This window comes from Ambystoma mexicanum, chromosome 2q, assembly GCF_040938575.1.
Source record: "Ambystoma mexicanum isolate Mex_15411 chromosome 2q, UKY_AmexF1_1, whole genome shotgun sequence".
Taxonomy (NCBI): Eukaryota; Metazoa; Chordata; class Amphibia; order Caudata; family Ambystomatidae; genus Ambystoma; species Ambystoma mexicanum.
In genome coordinates this window covers 1,309,945,861-1,309,969,315 of record NC_090924.1, presented here as the reverse complement: position 1 = coordinate 1,309,969,315, position 23,455 = coordinate 1,309,945,861, and the positions used below count along the sequence as shown (strand labels likewise).

General features: G+C 44.3%; 2 protein-coding genes across 3 annotated transcripts in view; one reads left to right on the top strand and one right to left on the bottom strand.

The window, feature by feature from the left end:
• Nucleotides 1-3,513, bottom strand: part of OXSM (3-oxoacyl-ACP synthase, mitochondrial) — a 128,792-nt gene extending 125,279 nt beyond the window's left edge. Inside the window, exon 1 of the mRNA XM_069648770.1 lies at nt 3,409-3,513. Within this exon, the coding sequence (XP_069504871.1) occupies nt 3,409-3,489 (81 nt within the window). The 5' untranslated portion in view covers nt 3,490-3,513. The remainder of the gene's footprint in view (nt 1-3,408) is intronic.
• A 381-nt stretch (nt 3,514-3,894) lies between these two features.
• The window catches only part of NGLY1 (N-glycanase 1), a 520,539-nt gene continuing 500,978 nt past the window's right edge, over nt 3,895-23,455 (top strand). Inside the window, exons 1-2 of one of the 2 annotated variants that reach the window (XM_069648769.1) lie at nt 3,895-4,170; nt 20,188-20,302. In XM_069648769.1, coding sequence (XP_069504870.1) covers nt 4,067-4,170; nt 20,188-20,302 — 219 coding nt within the window. In that variant the 5' untranslated portion in view covers nt 3,895-4,066. Of the gene's footprint in view, nt 4,171-4,582; nt 4,777-20,187; nt 20,303-23,455 lie in introns of those variants that run through there. The other variant, XM_069648767.1, reaches the window with a different exon arrangement.

Sequence of the window (23,455 nt, the reverse complement as noted above, 5' to 3'; positions counted from 1 at the left end):
CCCTTAGGCCACGCCAACTCCAATACTTCCACCTACTTTCTCGGTCATCTGATCCATGAAGCGTGTGTCAGTTGAGTCTTTCGCTACCACTTTCTCTCTCCCTCCTCCACCTCTGGCTGACTCACATCCTGAAACAACCCTTTCCACGCTCTACTCCTCTATCTTTGATACTCTTGATGTTCTTGCTCCTGTCAAGAGGATCCGCTCGAAGCCCAAATCCAAGTGCAACTCTAGGTACAATTCTGACCTAGTTACCCTTAAATGCAAGTGTAGGGTGGCTGAGAGGAAAAGGCGTGCTTCTAGTGCATCCTCTGACAAACTGGCCTGCCGCCTACTCCAAAGGCATTACCGGCTCCTTGTCCGCACGAAGAAGAGAGCCCATATCCAAGCCTGCATCTCTGCGGCATCTAACAACTCGGCCGAACTCTTTAAAATCTGCAAGGAGTTGCCCAACCCTGCTGCAGTCTCTACCTCTCCTGTCGCCTCCCAGGCCCTGGCCTCTAATTTCATCTAAAAAAAACAGGATATCCTGTCCATCCTCTCGCCCCCCCCTTCTCTCTCTGATACCTCTGTCCCCCCTGCAGCCGCCTCTCCTCCCTCCTTCCCATCTTTTTTTACATTGACACCCTTGCTCCTGCTCTGCCAGACTTCTGCAACCATTCCTTCATGCTGGAGCCTTCCCCTCCACACTGAAGCACTCTCTCGTGCACCCGCTTCTCAAAAAACCCACATCAGACCCATCTTACCCGGCTAATTATCGCCTGATTTCTATCACTCCTTTCCTGGGCAAACTCTTGGAAAAGCTGGCCATCTCTCAACGTAATCTTCACTCCGACTGTTGGTTGTCTCCATGATCATCGGTCTGGTTTCAGAGCTGCCAGATGCACTGAAACTGCTTTCCTGAACATCCGTGAAGACCTGCTCTCCAATCTTGACTCCAACATCCCCTCTGCCCTCATGCTACTAGATCTCTCTTCTGTCTTGGACATGGTCAACCATGCCATAATGCTCAACCATCTCTGTGACAAGTAGGTGGGATGGCAAACCTGTGGATCCCACCCCATCCCACCTACTCATTCAGCCAATTGGGAACCCCGGAGTTGGTCCCCAGACAAACCAGGAGCCAGGCTGCGGGCTAACATACAATTACTCCATAAACAAGGTGCGCGGTAGACTGGGAGTCCCGACCCAGATAACTCCAACCAGCTGTCATCTCTGTGATAACCCGAGTATCACCGACCGCGTTCCTCTCTGATCGACCATCCCAGGTCCAACTTGGGTCCTTCCTTTCCTCCATCTCACTCTTTACTTGTGGTGTTCCCCAGGGGTTTAACCTCCCTCCCTGGCTGTTCAACCAATACATGGCACCCCTTGCCCACCGCATTGCCGTTCTCTCCTCCAACTTTCAGTGCTATGCGTATGACACTCAGCTAATTTCAGGCTTCCCTCTGCCACCTCTTCTCCCTCCCTCATCTCTGAATGTCTATCTGCCATCCAGGAGAGGTGTGCCGCCAATGATCTCTGCCTTAATGCCAGTAAGACGGAGATTCTCCTCACTGGCACACATGCACCCTCCATTCCTGTCACTCTCTGGCCGGCCTCCCTTGGTCCTCTTCCTGCTCCCACCTATGAGGCTAAGAACCTCAGGGTCATCTTTGACTTCACACTCTCCTTTTCTCCTCACATCTCTGATATCTCTAAGAAGTCAAAGTACCAACTGCACCTCCTCAGAGGTATTCTTCGGTTCCTCTCCTTCCCCCAGAAGCTTACTGACTCTAGAGCTCTGGTTCTCTCTAGGTTAGACTACTGCAACAGCTTATTTCTAAATCTGCCTGCTTCTACTCTCCGCCCTCTGCAACTCATCCAGAACAGGACTGCGAGACTTGTTCTTGGCCTCAAGCCCTGGGATCGTATCTCTCCAGCCCTGAAATCTCTTCATTAGGTCCCAGTGGCTGCAAGAGTTAAATTCAAGACCCTCTGCATTGTCCACAAGGCTTTCTGGGGCCTGGGTCCAAAATACCTTCAACTCTCCCTCTGTAAATACCATCCCACTGGAGCTCTTCATTCCCACCACCTCCAACTCCCTCAGGATCAGTCGCTTCTTCAAGCAACGAGTTGGGGGTAGATCTCTTTCCTTGGCTGGGGCCTCCCTCTGGAACAGCCTCCCTGCCACTCTGAAACTTGAGGTGAACCATCTCCGGTTACGAAAGCACCTCAAGACCTTCCTCTTTGCTTCTTCTCCCTTACTGATCTGTCTGCTGCAGCTCTGGGTACCTGGCTGCCCTCTGATTTCGGGCCCAGGTCCCTGCCCACCCAGCCACACACCTGCACTGCCTCGTGGCAACCCTTGCACTTGGGTCTGTATCTGTCACACTACAGTCCCCTTACCTGCACTTATCAGACACCCATTGTCTGCGCTTTAAACCTTGCACTTGCCACCATGTGGCTGCACTACCAGTTGTTGTTTATAGCACTTCCTCTGCACTTTCCACTTGCACTTCCCCCATCCCTCTCCCCTACACTTGCGTGTTCTCAATGTCACTGGGCCTAGTAAGATCGTTGTTTGTGTCCTCCCCTGTTCCCTCACTTGCCTCGTTGCGCTATGAAACACGTGTGTATGAACGCCATACAAATAAAATATCATATCAAAGAAGACCTATTTGGGGTTGCTCTGCTAAATAGAGCACCACTGCCAAAGCAGCATGGGGGAGCCTTTCAAAGGCTGCCCCAGGGCAGCAGTACCCTATTGAAATGAAAAGCACCCTGCTCCCATGATGGAGCGCCCAGTGCCAGCACAAGAGCGGTGCACAATTAATTTCAATAGTGCACCTTCACCACGCCAGCTCGGCGGAGCCCTTGAAAGACTCCCGCCGATCTGGCATGGCAGGGGTTCCAATGTGGCACCCTGGACCCTGTGTGTAAGTTGCATACATTGAGAGGTCTCGAGTTTCCATGCGTGGCCCCATACAATTCTGTTTTTTTTGCTTTAGATTTTGGGACTTTTCACTTGAAACTTACAAAAACCTCAAGTCCAAGAATTCTAAGCAGAAGCCATTCGGGGAGGAGGGGGGGTGGATCGCCAGTCCAGTCCTGAGGTTTAACTTTGCATTCTGGGACTTGTAACCCTGGATATTCCCATTCTAAACTCTGGACTACATGGCACAAGATACAAAACTAAAACTAGGACTGTACTAGTTCATCCGAATGGCATACACTTGGCAAAGTGTAAATCCCCACAATTTGGTTAAACCTACTGAAATCACGCCACTATGATTGGACACTTGGCAATTAATTATAACCGAATAAACAAAAATGTCTCTAGCACGGGACCCTCGCCAATAACTGCTAAAATGTTTGCAATAATTACATAAATTAAAAGAAATGTACACAAATTAAAATATTACTTACAGTAATGGGTAAGGAAACAACTACTTCCGCCCGTACCAATAAGGCTGACAAAAATTGAGGACTGACACAGCGCACACGCATGCGCAATACCCTTTTTTCCCCCCAATAGTGTCAACGAAACTGTCTTTGTGTGCGAGACCATGTCCAAGACACCAGGAAGAAAACTCGTTTTTTCTGTAACAACTCTATAGCGGATGTGCAGGATGAATTTGTAAGCGACATAGCTCCCGTTTGGCGCAGACACAGCTGCCTTCACATTGATTAATGAGCTGATTTGAAATTACAGAGCAGGCTGTACATAATCCGTATTTCTAAACTTTCACTAAAGATAAATGTATTTAAATATTATTTTTCTAAACCCTCATGTATATTTTTCCAGCAATTAAAAATAAAATAACTTTGCGAGGTTTGTTTGCAGACCACTGGGAACAGCCCACATGGTACCGTCCATTCAAATAAATATTGCCCTTCCAAGATGGGTGCCTTATTTCCGTCTATTGTCCTCTTTCTATGCCTATTGGCCGGTCATAATTGGGTCGAGTCATCCGGCATCTGACATGTCTACGTCACCGAGCCCAACACAGATTCCACTGGCTGCTTCCCTCCCACTGCAGTCTCTTGAAGCTCCGGCTCTATCAGTTTCCTAGCCTGGTTCGCCATGGCCTCTGCCTCCTCGGCTGTCAGCGAGCTCTGCCAAAACGAACGCGCCGTCTTCCTGGACGCCTCTCAGCTGTTGCTCACTTACGCCGACAACATTCTCAGGTGAGGGCACACATCACTGCACACCCACCCACCTGGCCTGGCTCAGCTGGGACGTCACCTTGTGCTTAAACAGAAACTGCGGAAAGAAAAGAAAGACGAGCTGCCGGCTAGTCCCAGAAAAGGGCGGAAATGCAGCCATACAAACTTTTCAGTTGTGTGACTTTTCCGCGTGTGAAGTGTGCTTCCTGGCATTTCCATTGTTTTATGTTACACGTTGGCACTTTTTTCCAGCACGTGTGACACTCTGGCACGTTTTTCCAGCACTTGTTCTGTTGAGGTCTGTCGCAGGGTAGGGGCAAAACATTTGGTGATGCCCTCTTGCTATGCATTGCACCAGCAGCACCGCAAAAAGGAAATACGAAATACCTCCGTTTGTCTGGGAGCCATGGATATTTTGATGAGGCCCCCTGGATGTAGCTAAGTTGAGCTAAAATCATACCTCCAATTTTTTTCTGTACCCAGGGCGGGTGAGAATAGTAGACTTTTTATGGTGGTTCAGAGCCCATTGAATTTTATGGCGATGTTAATGGGTGGGTTAGTGACTTGTCAGTTGAGTGAAAGGATTCCATGGCAGGTGGCACCTGCCAAAAGCATGCGAGTTGAGAGGTAAGCCTATAACGTTCATGTTGGTCCATTAAAATGTGTACTGTAAATCTGGAGACAACATGCTGAAAATCTACAAACATATGGTTTCCTGGTCAACCAACAAATGTCAGTTGTCACCAGTATCCAATCATGAATCTATCTTGTGCACTCTAGTCAGAAGAACTCTATGCTGCAACCCCATGCCAGAAGCCTTCCTTATTCAACCTGTTTTTTTGCATGACTTTTTCTAGTGTGCTATCTTTGCAAGGGTACAGATTTAGACAGGGCCCTCTTAAGGAATTTTGGGATTTGAGGCAAAGACGCACATGTCCCCTCCCAAACCACATAAAAGAAGGGTTCCAGAATCTTTAGTCATGTCCTCCCCACAGAAATCAAAATCGGAAGGGGTGCTCCCTTCCAATCACCCTACCCTCTTCATTTTTGCTGGAATCGTAATAATACATTAAATGGCATTTCAAGAGTTGTGAAGATTTAGGAAAATGTCCCAGTAGGAGGTATCTAATCCAGAATAAGGTTGCAAGACTTATCCTTGGCCTTGAGCCCAGGGACCTCATCATACCAGCCCTAAAATCTCTACACAGGCTCCCAGTTGCTGCAAGATCAAATTTAAATCCCATCATCTATAAGGCTGTCTAGGATCGGGGACCATACTATCCACAACTGGCTCCCACTAAATACTCTTCCTCTAGATCTTTACGTTCCTCCAACACCAACTCTCTGCGTGTCAAGCGCTTTGCTTAACAGCTAGGTGGTGGCCAATCTCTTTCCTCGGCTGGATTCTTCCTATAGGATAGCCTACCCTTCCTCTTCAGCCGGATCTCCTCAAATTCTGTAAGCTCCTCAAGACTTCCCTTTTCCCCTCCCCCACACCCCCCATCTCCCCGTTGGTGAATAGGGCACTTATATGTCAACCTGGGTCCTGGGCCTCCCACTCCCAGCACTTGTCTTGGCCGCCAACTGGCCTGTGCTACCACAGGCCTACACTTATTTATTAGCAGTTGACCACTCTTACCAAATGATCTCTGCCAGCCACCCAACAGCTGCTTGCAATTTACTCCTAGGGGTGTGTGTGTGTCTCTCTCTCGCCTCTCTTTCATTGTTATATTTGCCATTCATTCCCATGTTTCCTCCCCGTTGCCCTGTGGGCGCTTTGACACCATTTACTTGATGTGTACGCGCCTTACAAATGAACAATAAATAAATACATTTATGTTTAGCGATATTGGCACATTGTATGTTTCGTTTGAGGACTGTTAGGTGGTATGTATGTTATATGCAGGTGTGTTATGGGGGGGGATATCATTACCCCTGTGTCATCATTTTGAAGTCTTTTTCGTTGTAGGACATTTTTGTCTCTTTGAGTTGTAATTCTATATATGTTACCAAATCATTTGTATTTGGAATCCAGTTTTTTTTTCTTTGTACTATTATATTCGCACTGGTCTTGTTTCTCAAAATGGTGTTTTTGGTCAGCCTCTGATACGATGGTACCCTACTGGTAGGGCAGGCACTGCAAGTCAGGATACTGATGCAGCAGGACAAGGGTATACACTATGCTTTTGGTATGGAGATTATGAGAGGGGAATCTGATCAGAGATAGAATTACCCGCATCATTTTAATAATTGAAAAAAGGGCTTCTGCACCTTTGTCAAATGGCAATCTGTCACAAGAGCACTCTTATCCTCTCACTACCCTCTTACTACTGTGAGGGGTCAGAAAATTGAGGCAGACAACCTTTGGATGATTTTTCAAATATATGCCATTTTATTAAGTTTCAACAAATGCCTCACTATCCCTAATCTGACGAGGATTTACCTGCCTATCAAAAACTAAAGGAAACACTAAAGAATACCTGGCCCTCACTCTAAAGCATACAATACACAAGAAGATATAAAGCAAATATAAAGCAAATATCAACAATGGTATTTCTCAGTGTCTTTCTAACCTGGGTGAGCTCCCCTTCCCCAGGTTTCAAGTTGAGTTCAGCTCCAATGTTCAACATAGAGGAACAAGGAAATTCAGGTTTACAAAGTTTCAACTTAATTCTTGGCTCCTTCACTTTGTTTAAACTGAATTTCTTTTGCCATGTTCAACCCACAGAAAGCTTTCTTCTCTAAATAATAATTTCTTTTTCATCAAATGCCACCAATGATGTTCTGGGTCACAATGCTTTGCCACAACTTGGAAATGTCCAAAGAAAAACAGCTTTTTGGTAGCAAATGGTCGGTTTAGCGAATTCTGTTTGGATACTGTTGCCTGCCTATGTTCGCGCAAGAGATCAGACTGCTCAGTAAGACTCGCCGGCTTTTGTCTTGCTCCCTTCGTGTTCTGCAGGGCTTGCGCTGCTTCTATTCTCTTTTGGACACGCACTCCTCCTCAGTGAAGGTATCTTTAGTACTGCCACACAGTTAAGGAGCTGCTTTCGCTACTGGGACCCTTGGCTGCATAACACTCTTCAGCCACAGTCTTTGGCACGCTTCTTGCTGCACAATCTCTTCAATCAGGTTCACATGTGGAAAAGCAGTCTTTCTTCCGCTGCACAACTGCTGCACTACAGATTTATGGGAAATGGGACCCTCTCAGGATGGGCAGCTGAAATTTGCTTGGTCAAAGTCTCGGCGTCCCTACATTTTACCCACTTCTGCTTGGATTGCCACCTCTGTGCTCTGCTTCTGCTATTTCGGTGACCGCTACAGCGCCATTTAATGTCCTGCACCTGAGGGGTCCTTTTTAAACCTCTGCTTCCCTCAGGTGTGGGTCATTCTGCTTAACAGGCTGACTACTCCGGCAACATTGCTCTTGAGCCTCTTCCTCGTCCCAGTACTTGAGGGATTGTGGGACTTGTAGTCCCAACTAACGTTTTTCTTAGCTTTTTATTTTTAAATGCAGATTTACTTCTCTTAAATGCATTTAAGGAAAAGTTACAAGAGTTTACTTTAAAGGGAGAAGGCAGTTCATTTACAACATTATTTATATGTTTCCTGTCGCTGTTCCTCAGAGTAAGGGGGATTTTCAACCATAGACCTCTCAAATGGTCTGTCCTTTGGGATATTTAAAGATGTCACGTTAACTTTACCCACATCCACAGACTTAATGTGTTCATCAGATATATCATAACGACAGAAAGCCATTACATGGCTTGGTACCTTTAAAACGATTCTTCCCTTTTAAAGATAAATGCCATGTTTCATCCCACGGGATCTCTTCACCACCCTGGGCCTGTCCTCCTCCTAGATGATCCTCCCGCATTTCACCACCTCGAAGGTCAGGATCAGGAAGGGCCTGCCTTTACCTGTACACCTGGGAGGAGACTTTAGGCAGGATTTTAGTGAGGGGGGTCTGCAGGATCTCCCTCCCTCTCTCTTCCCCCCCGACATAGGTGCCAATTCTCTAACCTCCTAAACCTACCTCCCTCTCCTCTACTCTTGCTCACTTTTCTCCACCACTCTTACCCTTCCTTTGCCCCTAGCAACCCTAATGAGATTATTGGCCTACTCCTCAAGGCCAATCCTTGTGCCCCACTGACCCCACACATTGTTAAATCTCCTGGTGTTGCTCCACATCATTTTTCCCCTCTTCAACTTCTCTGACAATGCCACGTTTACCTCCTCTTACAAGATGGCTACTGTCATCCCTCTCATTAAGAAACCTGGTCTAGATCCTCACTGTCCTGGCAACCTTCGCTCTCTCCCTCTTCTACCACACTATTCAAAAATCGTTTAGCGAGTAGCAAATTGACTCACTGAGTTCCTTGATACTCACAACCCTCTTCAATGTGGCTTCTGACCTCAGCATTTTACCAAGATGGCTTTCCTTAATGTCAGCAACTCTTCATCTATTCTTATTCTTCTTGACCTCTTTGCTGCCTTCGATACTATCAACCATTATGACCTTCTCGCTAGATTAGCTCGCCTTGGCATCGGAGATGAGGCCCTAGCTTGGTTTGCTTCATACCTTGTCCCTAGACACTTTTAGGTGTCCTGGAACATCCTTACTTACCCGCTCGCCCCCTTACTGTTGGAGTTCCTCAAGGGTCTGTCTACTTCTCTTCACTCTCTATACTTCAGCTCTTGGTGCCCTGAACTTTTCTGATGGCTTCTCCGATCAACTGTTCACTGACAACACTGATCTTCTCCTTTCACTCCTTATACGACAGGCTGTTTAAAAAAAAAAAAATCTCTCCTACTCTAATCTAGAACAGGACTGCAAGGCTTGTCCTTGGCCTCAAGTCCAGGGTCCGCATCTGTCCTGCCCTGAAATCTCTCCACTGATAGCAAGGATCAAGTTCAAGACCCAATGCATCGAGGATTTCTGTAGCCAGGCTCCTAAATATATCCAACTCTCTCTGCCTAAAGACCTTCCTTTAGCGTTTGCTCAGCTGCCTCTAACTCTGAGGGTCAGACGCTCCTCCAAGCAGAGAGTGTGGGGTAGATCTCTCTCCTCTGCAGGTGCCTCCCTCTGGAACGGCCTCTGTGGCCCTCTCAAAATTGAGCTTGACCCCCCCCCCCGAGGTTCTGGACGTGGCTCAAGACCTTCCTTCACTCTCTTGGTTCCTTGATAACTGACCTGTCTGCAGCGCAGACTGGTTGCTTGCTACCCTCAGTCTCCCTGGGTACCAAGTTCCTCCATGACCAGTCTTCCTTGCACTGCGTAATGGCCTACTGCGCACTTGGGGACTGTAACTTTAACTCCTACAGCCCCCTTGCACTTCTCCAGTGCTGCGCTGCCCTGGCTGAACTTACTCAGCCTTGCTGCCCTGATCGCACCCCCTCTCCCTTCCTCCTGCGCTTCTTTTTGTTGCACTTGCACAATCCAAATGTCACAAAGCCTAGAAGGATAGTTTGTCCTGCCTTCAATCTGTCTCCTCTAGAAACACTTGTGTACAGACGCATTATAATCATTTGTACATGGTTTTGTTAAATTTCAGTTCTAGTGTTAATATTTATTACCATCTCCACGGAAAAATGCTGAACGTTCAAGATGGCCACTATGTTTCGGTACAGTGTATAATACAGGTCGGAGCGTCTTCTATTTTTGTAGTGCGAAAATGGTCACACATTCACAACACCGGCATGGCTCAGTTCGAGCTGTTTAGATGAGTTATGGTTCATAGCTGTCAGGTAAGCCGTACTAGAGAAGAGGTGTTGGTTAAACAGGGGAATGGAAGGTGTGTATTTGTATGTGATATAACCTCCACTTTGGGAAGTGATTTTGGTGCCAGACGCGACAGACGTTTGTTGCTTTGGTGGATTGCAATGTTTGTTGCACTTGGAGGCTTTCACCATATCAGAATTTTGTATAGCAGGTTGATTTCAAGTTATACGTGTGATCTACACTGCATGGTGGTGTGAAGTTGAGCTAATGTCGCATGATATTGGAGACACGATAAGAATTAGGATTGTACACCATGGGCACTGGTTGAGTTGTGTCATAAGGAAACACCAGTTTAAGGTTGTCCATCAGATGATGCAGTTTTTTCAAAGTGGAAGCTGGCATACATTAAGAGAACGGTTGCTTTACTACACTATGAGATTTGTCTTTTGTTTTTGTTGTATGCAGCCACCTGAAGATGATCTTGATTAGGTGTGGCAGTGATATTTGAACCAGTCGCCATAAAAACACAGGAATAAGGCTGAATTACACAGTTACTGCACAAGCTTTGGAAATACATTTTTTTCAAACTCCATTTGAAATGTGAAAAGGTGTCAGACCCAAGTAAATGGTGCCCTATTGATTGGTGTGTTCATCCTGCCTTGCTACATTGTGGAATTGGCGGTTTGTCAGGTGTCCAGGCAAAAGTAACTGATAGCGAGGCATGATCTTATGGGATTCATCTAGATATTCTGCTGCCTTCACCAAACGCATATTATCCTGGGCGCATATATCGCCAAACCTCAATTAACTCATAGTCTTCTACTACTTTGTGCAAGATGCCGGGCCCTGATACTCTGCCTCTCATTCGTGACGTGTCCCATGCTGTATGCAAAATACAATTAGTCCCCTGCCCATATCCATCAATAATCCTAATACTCTCGCTATCTGCATGAGAAATTGAGAGCCATCAATATTTGAGGCGTAGGACATATCTGCCGTTGGGGTCCACTATCTTGAATGTCGTTTACCATGGCACTCCTCTCGATTCATTTCATCACCCCCTGGCAGAAGAGGAAAATGAGGAACCCTCTTGCACAGCTCCCCACCTTGTACCCAATTTTACCATATTCCTCTGTAGACAAATGTGTCTCTTGGAGAAGTGCTAAGTCAATCTGCTTTTTTCTTGGGTATGTCCATATCCTCGCCCTCTTAACAATTCTGTTTATCCTTTTTTAATATTCCAGGATAACATTCTGTAGCTGGTCATCTAATCTAGAGTATATAAGGACTATCAACTTGTCTATGTCTTTGCTTCAGCTGCCCCTATGGAGGCTCCTTTGCATCATCAATGTATTTGTCTCATATGTGGGGAAAGAAAGTATTCCCTCCCCACCCCCACAACAGTCATCCTGTGCAATTTAACTACCCCCCACTGGATTGCAACTATCTGTGCAGATAGTATCTGCCCCCCCCTTAAACATGAACCCATTAGGTAATCCCAGAGATTCCTGTCATATACTGCAGCTCAACCTAACGGGAGCCACTAGTGAGCACAGAAGCTCTACAGGTGAGAAAGAAACCACTAATGATCGGACGTATGAGTCTGTATAATCTATGCAAAATGATGATGCACGCATTAAAACCGCCCCCCCCAATGCCCTACAATTTCATAGTGTATACACTGTGTACTAGGCCAATACACCCTTCCAAAATGTGACAACTCACTTAACATCTTGTACATCATCAATACTATCATGTGTCTAAAGAAGACCTATATAGCTGTAAGATGAACACTCCCAAGTTAATCGCACAAGTCCTAATTATCTCAGTTTCAATGTAATGAGTTGCACTCGCCGGCTCGTCAAATAAATGCTGTTTTCTTGCTACATCAATACTAACTAATCTGGAGAAAGAAGCACATACACAGTGCCTTTGGATCTCAGCCTTTTTATTTTCCCTTCATGAAGTGTGCCGCCTCTTCTGTTGTTTCAAGCACCCTTCCCACCCCAAGTCCAGATAAAATTAAATTTGTGATCCATTGTACATGATCGTCCCCTGTTGCCGAGCATCTGATTATCCTCACCTTGTCCTGCTTATGAAGGTGTCTTTAATCATCACATCTCGTGGTAGCAATCCTTTCTATGCGCTCTGTCAATTTCTATGCCCTCCAACTAACTTCCATCCGTAAGTGGTGATGGGGGGCGTGGGGGGAATCCTTCCAGAAACCTCTTCATGTTTACCTAGTCAGTATTGTCTGGCAGCTCTAGGATTCGTAGGTTGTTCCTTCTCGATCTATCCACTAAATCTGTCAGCTTGGCCGTCTGTACCTTGCCCGTTTCTTGTAACCTCTTTAATTCATTTCTGACATTATTTTCTGTATACTCTAGGGTGGATAATCTTTTTTTTCGGCCTCAGGGGTCCTGTCTTATCTACATTCTGCCTCATTTGTGCAAGGATACGGAGAGTGTCTATCTTTCAAAATATTTGCTTTTTCCTTCAATGATTTAGAACTTCAAATCTGCATTAGAAGGGGCATCTATTTGCTTATCCTGCACATCGGGTACCTCCTAGTGCTGCCATCTCACCCTCTCATCTCAACCTCCAACTGTTACTGCTGTTCTGACTTTAGCTCTTTTCAATTGTTAATTTCAATTTGCACGAGGTCTCCCCTTTACCCCCCCTCTCCCTGGCATCTGTATCCACAAGGGACAGAAAATTTGTTAAGGAGCTCTTACACCATGCTTTGTGCCCCTTACCATAGGAAACAGCGCCCTTCAGTATTGTCTTTTAATGCCTTCTATTCGCCCCCTCAGGGCTCCAGCATCCTATATGTCCAGTATGGTGATTTACACCCAGTGAGTGCCTCCAAATCGGTGGCAGCCGTAAAGAACAATATGTAGATACTAATGTTTCCTTCAGCCACCAACCACTTCCCTCCTGAATGGGGCTAACCTTGTCTCCCTGCTCTCCTCCGGTACCGAGTGCCCGTCAGTCTTGGCTTATTAGCACTCAAAGACTTGCCGATATGACTGCCCTCTACAATGTGACCCAACAGCCACCTTTACCAACCTCTGATCTTCAGCTCCGGTCCAGGGCTGCTACGGCGCACCCCGCTCTTCTATAGAAACATTTAGAGGCCATTTAGAGGCCATCTGCACATAGCTGCCCGCTTGCCCTGGGAGCCTCAGTGTTCACCTGCTGTTAAAGTCCCAGTAGCGGGCACATCCAGTGTGTCTCACTGATATCCTGTGCGAGCACGGCGCCCCTCATATCTCCCTCCTCAAGCGCCCAGGTGCTCACTGGAGACCCGACCCGTCCAGCAGATCCGTGCACAGGCAGCACTCAATAACCACACATCTCCTGATGGTAATCCCCAAAAATAATCCACTGTGATCACCCGTGATGGCCTTCTAGTAGAACAATTCATATGTTGGTCATGGCGGAGCACGGCAAAGGCTTTGTTACTTGGTAGCCATCCTGGCTCCACTAAGTTGGGAGTTTACAGACTGTATTAAATAATATAAGCATTTTTTTTTTTTTTTGCAATACAATTGTTGAATATGCTAAATCTCCATATTAGCCTTTCCTGCCTGTAGGCTTTTAAAAGAGAACATTAACATGGTCTTCAATTTTTCATTTGCACATTTTGAAGTTGTTTGTAACGTTTGAGCTGAAAAAATGGCCACATCACCTTTCAGCTGTTGGTCCGTCTTTTGACGATGTACAGCACAGTATCCATGTGAGTACTATATGAATGGTAGTGGATATGTTCCATACTCGTTGAGCTTCTAGTTTACTCTTGTATCACCAGTGACCTTACTTGTTTGCCACAGATCACATATGTAAAATGTGCCTCTTTAGCAGAACACACTTTGATGTAGAGAAACTACCTGCACTTTGCTTTGCTTTGCAAAATAAGAAAACCAAGGACAGTACACTCTTGCAGATTGTATTCTCTCTCAGATATTAATCCCATTTTATCCATGATAAGCAGTACATCCTCAGCCTGCATGGTTGCTGTTTCAGTGATGCATCTCAGTAGGGACCTAAATTGGTAGGCATAGTGGGCATTCTTGATCTGCTCAACGTTTTCCGATTATCTAAGCCATGGAGGATGGTCAAACAGAATATTTCTTTCTTTCCAAGATCTTGTAAGACAATCACAAGCCTCCCTAGTAGCCTGAGCACCAAAGCCAACCCGGTCTGAAGCTCATCTTCCTTACCAATTCCACCCTACATCACTTCTGCCCCAGTGGTCACCCCCGCTCTCTAGACAACCTAATTATGATAACTTTGTTGTCCGCTGTCTTTCTCTACTAACCTTCTGACAAATCTGGTTCATCGCCTCCTTGATAACTATATCCAGATTCCTCCTCCTCCTCAGTCAAGAGGCATAGGTTCACCACCCCATAACACACTTCCGCTAAGGATGTAGGCTCCTTTTGTCTGGACTGAATTGAACGGCGCAGTCCGACGATGGCAGTATCATAACCCTAGGTTACCCAGAAATGCTGAGCCCAGCAAAATGGACCACACATGCTTTTTAATCCGCTATAGAGAAGTCGTCACTACCCACAGTCAACAATCCAGGAAATAACTCAACTAAAGGCTGCTGTCATTCAAAAGGAGAATAACAAATACTGAGGCTGATGGTGAAATGTGCACCATCAAGGCATCAGCACACAGAAGGGCTCATTTAACACCTCGATTTATCACTCGGCCTCCCCCACGCATAACCGGACACTATGCTAATTACTTGTGGGCGTCTCCTTTGACAGACCGACACCTCCCTTTATGCTTCCTGCACAACTAACCCTTATTCTAGCACAAGCAATTTGCTTGTTTTTCTTTTGCAGAAGGGATTTTATCACTATCCTTCTCTAAAGAACCCCCTTTATTATTTTTTTTTGGTTCAGAGTTTGTCTAAGTCTAGAGATAATAAAAATATACACCACGTGGCATTAGGTCGTCTGCATGAGCAAATATTAGGCGGACAATCATTATTTCTGAGCAGCTGGGTGAGCTCCTTTTTCCAGAGCCTTTGTTTCTTTATGCATCTCCAAGAGTGCAAAGTAGGTTTTGGTGTTGAGCAAAGGGGAGCAGATAATTGTGCCCTCAGTCTGAAAGCTCTGTCCAGTATTCTTGCAATGTTGTCAAGCATTGGACCCCTGTGAGATAAAAAAATAAAATAAAAAAAACTGCTTTAAACCCAGTCTAGGTGTGCATCGAAATGGTAAATGTTGTCCCTTCTTTTGTAGATAACCCACTAATAAGTCTGCTGACTGCAGGATGGGCTGTTTGTGGGGTTATGGAAGTAGTCGGGATGTGAGATTTCCAACTTTGGGGTGCATTTACAGGGCTCACATTTTGCACTCTCCACTAGCCATTGGTTAGTCAAAATTGATTCTTTGCGGATAAGAAATTGTAAGCTGTGTGTATATTTAGAATTAAATGACCAGTGGCTTTTTATGCCTGGCTAGTAGCTTGCTACATGACATGTTGCCCACTGATTCGGCTAGGGGTGCAATGGAATTGTTAAACTTTCAGTATGCGAGCATGAATGGAGGCCCTGCCGCAACTTTGTGAGGCTGAAGACTTTTCAAACTACTTGCCACGCTTAATCGGGTGTCTTGGTGTTTCTTGAAATAGTAAATCCCCCCCCTGAAGTTGAAACCTATACTAAATATCTAAACGCTTTAATGTCTGCTCTTTTACAAGATGGCAGAATTATCTGGCCACTCCTCAAAAACCAAAAGTACTCTAGCATTACAAAAAGATAATATTGGGGAGCAGGTGGCAGTTGTAGAAAGTGCATTGGGAGACCATTCTATTAACAAGGTATACGGCACTGATCATGTTGTTTTAGCACTGCTCAGTGGCGTCGTTAGTCAGCCCTAAAGCTGACTCCGAAAGGCATGGCACATGCAGTCAGCCCAAAAATCTTCCACGCTGCAGGTGTTGGAGAAGTGTCAAGAATTAGGAGATAAATCTCCCCAAAGGGATCGGTCATAAATGTGGGACTATGGGGAAGTGGTCTTCAAAGATTCATTGCAAACTCAACAACTGGAAACCATGTTTACGACTTCAGGTGCAGCAGAGCCGTGGATACTGCATCCCTCTGGACTCAAGCCAGAATTTAAGAGGTGGGATCGAATAGCATAGGCACCTGGACACCAGCCCTGCAGATGGGGATCTGTTGCCTCTGCTTAGAATTCACAACTTCCTACCTTTCACATTCTTCTCCATCTTGAGGAACAGAGGCACCTTTGATCCACCTTCCCTGCCTGCCGTTGTCCAACAAGGCTCCACCCTATTCACCCTCTACAACCTCTTCCTGAGTTAGCTGATCACCTCTTTGTGGATGACATGAAAATCTTCCCAACTTTTACTCTTGACCTCTTCTCACATATGTGCTTCTCTCCCTGTGATCCCTCTATCACTAGAACGCACTTTGTTGTTTTAAGCTTAAGTCTTCCTACGTTGACGTAATCTACATTCCTGCTCCCAGTGGCACCCATCTTCCTTCACCGGACTGATTTGTGCTAGACTTACTCTCCATCTCCCCCAATATGTGGTATGGGATACCTTGGTGTCTCATTTATATATTACAGGGCCTGCGGGAGCGGCCCTGTAGTTCTGGTTAAGTTGCTCAACCCATATGAAGAGCACTTTTTGGGCAGCTTAGAACGTCTCTTCCCCTCGAAAACTTTGCAAAAAAAGTTTATGGCCTCGACAGGTTGATTCTGCAAAGTTTGAGATTTCGTTAAGGGGAGGCAGGGGAGGAGGGGGCACAGTTGGAAGGGGTCCCAAAATATGTGGTTTTTCCCATAGACGCATTGGAAAAAAAACTTTGCTCATGCATACAGCCCAAACCGCTGGATGGATGCAGCAGGAGCGGCAGCTTGTTCCCAAAAGCGTGCTTTTGTAAGTTTGGTGCAAATCCGTCCAGTAATAGGTAAAAAGCTGATTGGATGGTGAAAAGCGGGAGGTGCATAATGTGGAACCGCCCCCAATGTTGGATTTACTGCCAGCCGGCGTAGTTCTCGGACACTGCGGTAAAACATTTTTTAAACACAACATTGAACTTGTCAAACTAATGAAACAATCTCTTGGGAGGTGAGGGGGTGATCAGAATTGGATGGGATATGGCCATAAAACGATAAAAAAAACAGGCTTTTTTTATTCTTCATGTCCGGGGCAGTCCTGTGGTATTCCCAGATATGTTCAGGGCATCTTTGCTTATTTCAGTGTTTCAGGGTTGGTGAAAAGCAGTTTTTGGATGACTTAAAACTGTGGCACCACTCAATGAAACTGCATGAAATTTGGGAATTTAATTCTATACCTGTGTACCCAACACTAAGCACTTTAAGACGAGGTAGCAATACTCTGAGATAGATGGGGATGCAGACTATACTCCAACTTCACAAATCAGACCGACTCAGGAAGTTGGCAAAGTAAATCGGTTTTATTTTCAATTGTTTAAAACGGGGAGTATATCTTCTCACTCAGCGAGTTTCATAAAAAACAGTTTATCGTTAAGCTCATTTTTTTTTTTTTTTTTAATTATTTATTTTCAAGAATACCACAACATAGAAATAATATGTACACAGAATTACATCATAAAGCAAACAAAACTATATACCGCTGAAACCCCCCCCCCCCCCAGGAGTCACAAAACAATCAATGAACAGGTCAATATAATAGCAGGAATTTACCCCAAATCTTGTTAAATAATGTAGTTTTCTTCTCTCTCTGATATAACACTCTCTCCATTTCCGCTAGTGAATGCATTCCTGAAATCCATTCCTCTATAGTAATAGGGTTAGACGTTTTCCAATGTCTCAAAATTAGTTTCTTCCCCACGAAAGATCCATTTCTTCTGGGAAGTAGTCAGGTCATCCAATAAATCCCCACAGCCTAGTACAATTGTCTTGAAATCCATATGAACCGTCCCCTCCAAAATCTTTTCACAGATCTGATCAAACTCGAACCACAAACCTCTCACCCTCGAACATCCCCACAACATATGTTCCAAGGTGCCCTCCTCATGTGAACACGCCCAACATTCCGAGCTGTCACTCATCCCTCTTTTCATCATTCTCTCAGGTGTCCAGTATGTTCTATTCAAAATCTGTATTTGACGCGACCTATCAGCAAGATTCAAAGAACACAATTTCACATTCTCACAAATACTTGTCCAATCCTCCTCAGTAATATCCTCACCAATTCTCCGATTCCAATCCAATCTCAAAGCATCATTAGCCCGATAGTTCGACACAACCAATCTATAGACATAACTAACAAGGCCACATCCACTCACTCCAGGTATCCATCCAAGCCTGTCTATGTTGATTCTCTTTTCCAAATCCACCGCCCTCCTGATCTTCCGATAGTCCGACAAACAAAAAGTAGGAATTTCAAACTTCAACCGAAATTCCCTAGCCGTCATCCAACGTAAACCATTGAACAAATCACTAATCCAATGCACCCCGGCTAGATACCAATCCTGCCAGAACAAAGTTTTCCCTTCAAGCGTAATACTTGGATTCATCCAAATTGAAGCACTCGGATCTCTCAAAGCATTGAAACCCAGACACTCACACAAGGCCGCCCAAGAGTTCCGTAAACTCCTAGTTAGCAGGCCTTCCACGCTTGTTCGCGATGGCTTACTGGTCAAAATGGCCCTAGGCGACAAAGGGCCGACATGGCTAGACTCTGCACACATCCAGTCCTCATGTTCCGATTTTAGAAAATCAAAAATATTCCGCGACATAAACGCCAGATGGTATGCCTTAAAATTAGGGACCCCCAGCCCACCCTTAGACAAAGGCGATTGCAATTTGCTAATCTTCAGGCGAGGAGGTTTATTATCCCACAAAAATTCCTGCATGAGGCTATCTAACTCACGCCAAAAATGCTTTTCAATATCTAAAGGGATCATACTCCGAACAAAATTCACGCGAGGAGTCGACACCATTTTCAAAGCATTCACCTTCCCCCAAAGGGAAAGGTGCAACACATTCCATCTCTTCAAATCTGATTTGAGGTTAGTACACACCATCCTCATATTTTCTCTCACAAAATCAGCAACATTAGGCAAAAGCCATACCCCCAAGTACAATAGTTTTTCAGCACACCACTTGAATCCCAACCGGGTAATAAATTGTTTGTCACACAGCGGCACTAACGGTAAAACCTCCGATTTTGCCCAATTAATCTTAAAACCAGAACACTGGTGAAAGGCTTCATAAAGTAGGTACAAAAAATAGTGATACACTTTACACTTACCTCAGTCACCAAAGGTAAGTATACAACAGTGATATCTTGGTGTCTGGGCAATGGGCCTGTCCGTCAGCAAGGATAAATGTGTACTGTAATTTGCCTATTGGGGCATGTGGCATGGCTGAAGCAGTAGGTTTCAATGGAAATAAATATTCTGCTTGCGGTTACAACGTGAAGTGGTGGACTAGATTACAACAAACCTGCGCGATGAGCGTTTGCAAGGACCTGAAAGCATGTTTTTGGAAATATGTCTTGTGTGTAAGAATGCAAGTAGAAAAACTAGTGATAAATATTTGGTGTCTGGGTAGTGGGCCTGGTCCTCGGCAAACGCAGATGGGGGCCCATATGAAGACTGGCCATGGTTGCAAGCCATGAGCACTGGCCATTGGTTACATTAGGGCATAGTGGACGCTGAGCTAGGATGCAGGGTAGGTGCAGTGAATAATAGCAATCAATAGAAGGAAGTCTTGCTACACCTCCCAGACTTCCACTAACTCCATTGCACGTACAAACCTCTATATAATCAGTCCCCTCTGACTACTGTCAGTAATCCTATCCCGGTTTCTCTGCAAGTGTGCCCCCTCATCCAGTCACTTGCTTGCTCACTACCTTTCCCTCTTTAATGTTCAACACCTTTTTCATGATTGCCCTGTTGAGTTTTTTTTTTTTTAAATGTGTATTTTTTTTTAGTTGTTTCGTGCAAAACACCTTGTACCCTTAATAAATAATATCTGTATAATAAATACAATGAACCTCAGCATCCCAATAAAACCTCACTCATCTGCTGAAAAAGCAGCAAGCAAAGAGGATGGAGGACTGAATATAAAGTCATAAAGAGATTATGTGGTTAGTGGTGCAAGGGCATTTCAAATGTTTTAAATTACATAGAACCCGTGGTGTTACTGTATTTTTAGTCTGCTGTATTTTATAAGTGTTGATACGGAAAGTGAAACCTAATACAGTCTTCTGGTCTTGCCATAGAATAACTGTCTTCTTTGTGTAATTTTCTTTTTTTCCTCCTATTTATACCGCAGATGTCCATGTGAAGACAAGTACCGATCAATCCGCATCGGAAATCCAGCTTTCTCTACTCGCCTACTGCCCATTCGGGGAGCTGTGGAGTGTTTGTTTGAAATGGGATTTGAAGAGGTTGGTCATTTGTTTCGCATTATTTCTGTCCGTTTTCTGTTTTGATCCTCAATTTAAAGTGGCACAGAAAAGTGCTGCAGATAAAACTCTACAAGATTCTTTTAAACGTCTGCTTGGAAATGTAATATTTAAAAAAAATAAATAAATAAATAAAAAAAAGAAATTTCTTGATTTCATCGGTTTCTTGTTTTGACATAGGCCCAAAGGATAACACCATTTACTGATCTACTCCAGACTCCCATTACGCTGCATCTACAACCCCATTTATTTGTGCTGAGGTGCTCTTCTGTAGAGTTTTACTGGCGGGGTGAGACTGCATTTGCATTTAAAACGCTTCCAACCAAGACAAGCAGCTTGGGATTCACTTGGATAACATGCAAGCTGGATGTTGATCTTCTATTTACATGTGGAAGGCCCAAGAACCTCCGCTTTTTTAGCATATTCACGTTCTCCCAACACCCAGTTCAATTAAGTTGGGGAGGATCATTTGGGGACCATGCGCTCACCTTGGGAACAGGAAGCTGCTCTGGGGCATGTTTTCCATCCCTGTTTGGGAGCTTAGAAGCTGTAAGAATCAGACTAGAAATGCTATATAGGTTACTAATAATGATTTGCCAAGGCCCTACATTAATTCACCAATGCACCCCTCTTCGCTTGCTTATGTTCCCTTTTCTGTCTCTGTTTGCCATGATGCGTTATGTTCATAATTTTCACAGATCATGTAGAAGAATTGTTAAATATACATGTGGTTTATTGCATGTAGAGTACTGATGACTCCCTCTGCTCCCAAACGTTGTTCAGTATGCTACATATCTAGCCTGGATGTGAGTTTAGTCAAGCATGTTGAGGCTTGCTGCAAGCTGTGTTTGCACCCATTTGATGTGATGAATATGTCTATCATAAGAAAAAGGCAATATAGATACTTTGTTTTAAAAGAAATCCAATCCAGAACATGCAAACCTATATCATACAGGAAGTCCTGTCTTGAATATTGGGCAAAAATGCACTGAATCAGACTTTCCAATACATCCGTCATATGCAAAATTTGGCCTTGACGAAGAGTGCAGTGAAACACCGAGGATTGAGCGATTTTTGTTTAATTGCGATTGTTCATTCTTGCTGTCAAAAAGGCCCCTGTGAAAAAAGGTTAGGAGAAATTTGAGTCATTTGAAGAGTGAAACGTAGGTTAATGGTGGAGGTGGTTATTAAACTGTTCTAAAAATGGGTTTAGAGTTGTTGTCCACTCCAGCCCCCCGCCCCTCATTAAGGGACTGGTGTGAGCCTACATTTTACTAGCAAATATGTGCACATTCAACCTGTATGCTGTGGTAATGTCTACCTTTTAGCCAGATACTTCTTTAATTCCACATAGGTGTGGCATTTTAATCTTTGCTTAGCACCTTCTGATTCCTAAAATCCCCTGTTAATAAGGACCACCAAGGCACCTGGCATGTGGCTGGATTACATTTGTATATTGCCCTTCTAAGTACTGTAATAATACCTTTCGTTACTGACAGTGATTAACTCCCTGAACGATCTTAATGGGTACAAAAAAACAACATATTTAAATGACAAGGTGTCCTTTGGCAGCACACTTTACATCAAAGGGACAGCCGGGTTGCACCTGTATCTGGATATACGTGCGGTCCTGACCTCTCTCCGGATCGAATATATACCAAAATACAAATTGGAGATCAGGAATGAAAAGAACTGTAGACGGTGGACAACCTGATGCTAGGTGAGTATTTGTTCCAGAAGCAGAGTAGCTTATTAAATAGACAGGGCTTCTAGAGTATAAATCCAGTTCTAATCCATAAACATTAAACCTGAGTATACAACACATATAATACAATCAATATAAATGACAACATTAAAGTGCAGTTATTAATCAAAATCACTTCTAAAAAATGGTTTATAGTGGCGACACCTGTCTGTCTGAGACCTAGTTATTCAAATGGAAAATGTCTGGAAATTAATGTTTGACCAGACGGCCTGGCAAATGTAATGCTGAAGACACATCCAGATACATGGGCTGATATTCTATTCAACTTATTTAATAATGTAATACAAAATAGGCAAAATCCACCCACCTGGAAAAAATCCATTATCATTCTACTTCTTAAAAAAAGGTGATCGACAGCTCCTGGGCCTAAGAACATCCATCAATTTGCTTGCCTTGTCGCTAGTTAAACATAGAGGACAGTCCACAGGACAAACTATATACATGGCTTTTATAGGTTTTAAAACTGATTTCATCTCAAGAGAACTTTTATAAACTCGAAAAAGCCAAATGTCCCGCTTACATTTGAGCATTTATTATACAGTTTTATATTCAAATACTTCCCTTCAAGTGCACTCAACACAAGGACAACTTTCCTGACTGATTTTGACATCGAAGGGTCTTGGGCAGGGATGTTTTCTTGCTGCAGCCTATTTAACTTTTTTATATCCGATATTGGCAAATTCCTTAAGGCTGTATGTTCTAACTCCCCTAGACTAGGCTCTTCCCTGCCATCGTGGCCCCTTTGCGCCAATGATTTAGTCTTATTGTCAAAAACCCTGAAAGACTAGCAAATATGCCCTACAAAACTACTCTTAAGAATCACCTTTCTATCAACTCAAATTCTAATGGCCCAAGTAACAAAATTAAAAAAAGCGTAGTTTCAAATGGATGCTCCAATCAACTGCTGTTGAGACAGCTAGCGAATATCATTATCTGCGGTTAAATGCAAACATCAACCTGCCAGATCTTCCATATCATCTAGAATTAAGATAAAAAATACTAACGTTGGTATCGCAAGCTAGATTGATGCATACAAAAAAGCCGGTATTCACCTATTGTAAATACCAATTGTTACCTATGGAGCCAAATCTAGAAAGTATAAGGGGAAGAAATACTGGACTAATCTAGAAGCTTATTCTGGAAGAAAATATAAGTGCTCCCATCCTGTCTACCTATAGAGATACGAAATGGGCCTCTTATTTTAACATCATTGTAATTTGAGAAGTTATAACATTGTATAGAAAATGCTTATTAGCACCCAAATCAGAAACACGGTTATCAATTCTAGCTAGGCTAATGATCCCAGACTGATAAATCCGTAAAGCCCTGGTTACATAGAGCAAAATAATGATTGCAGCAGACCTCATCAG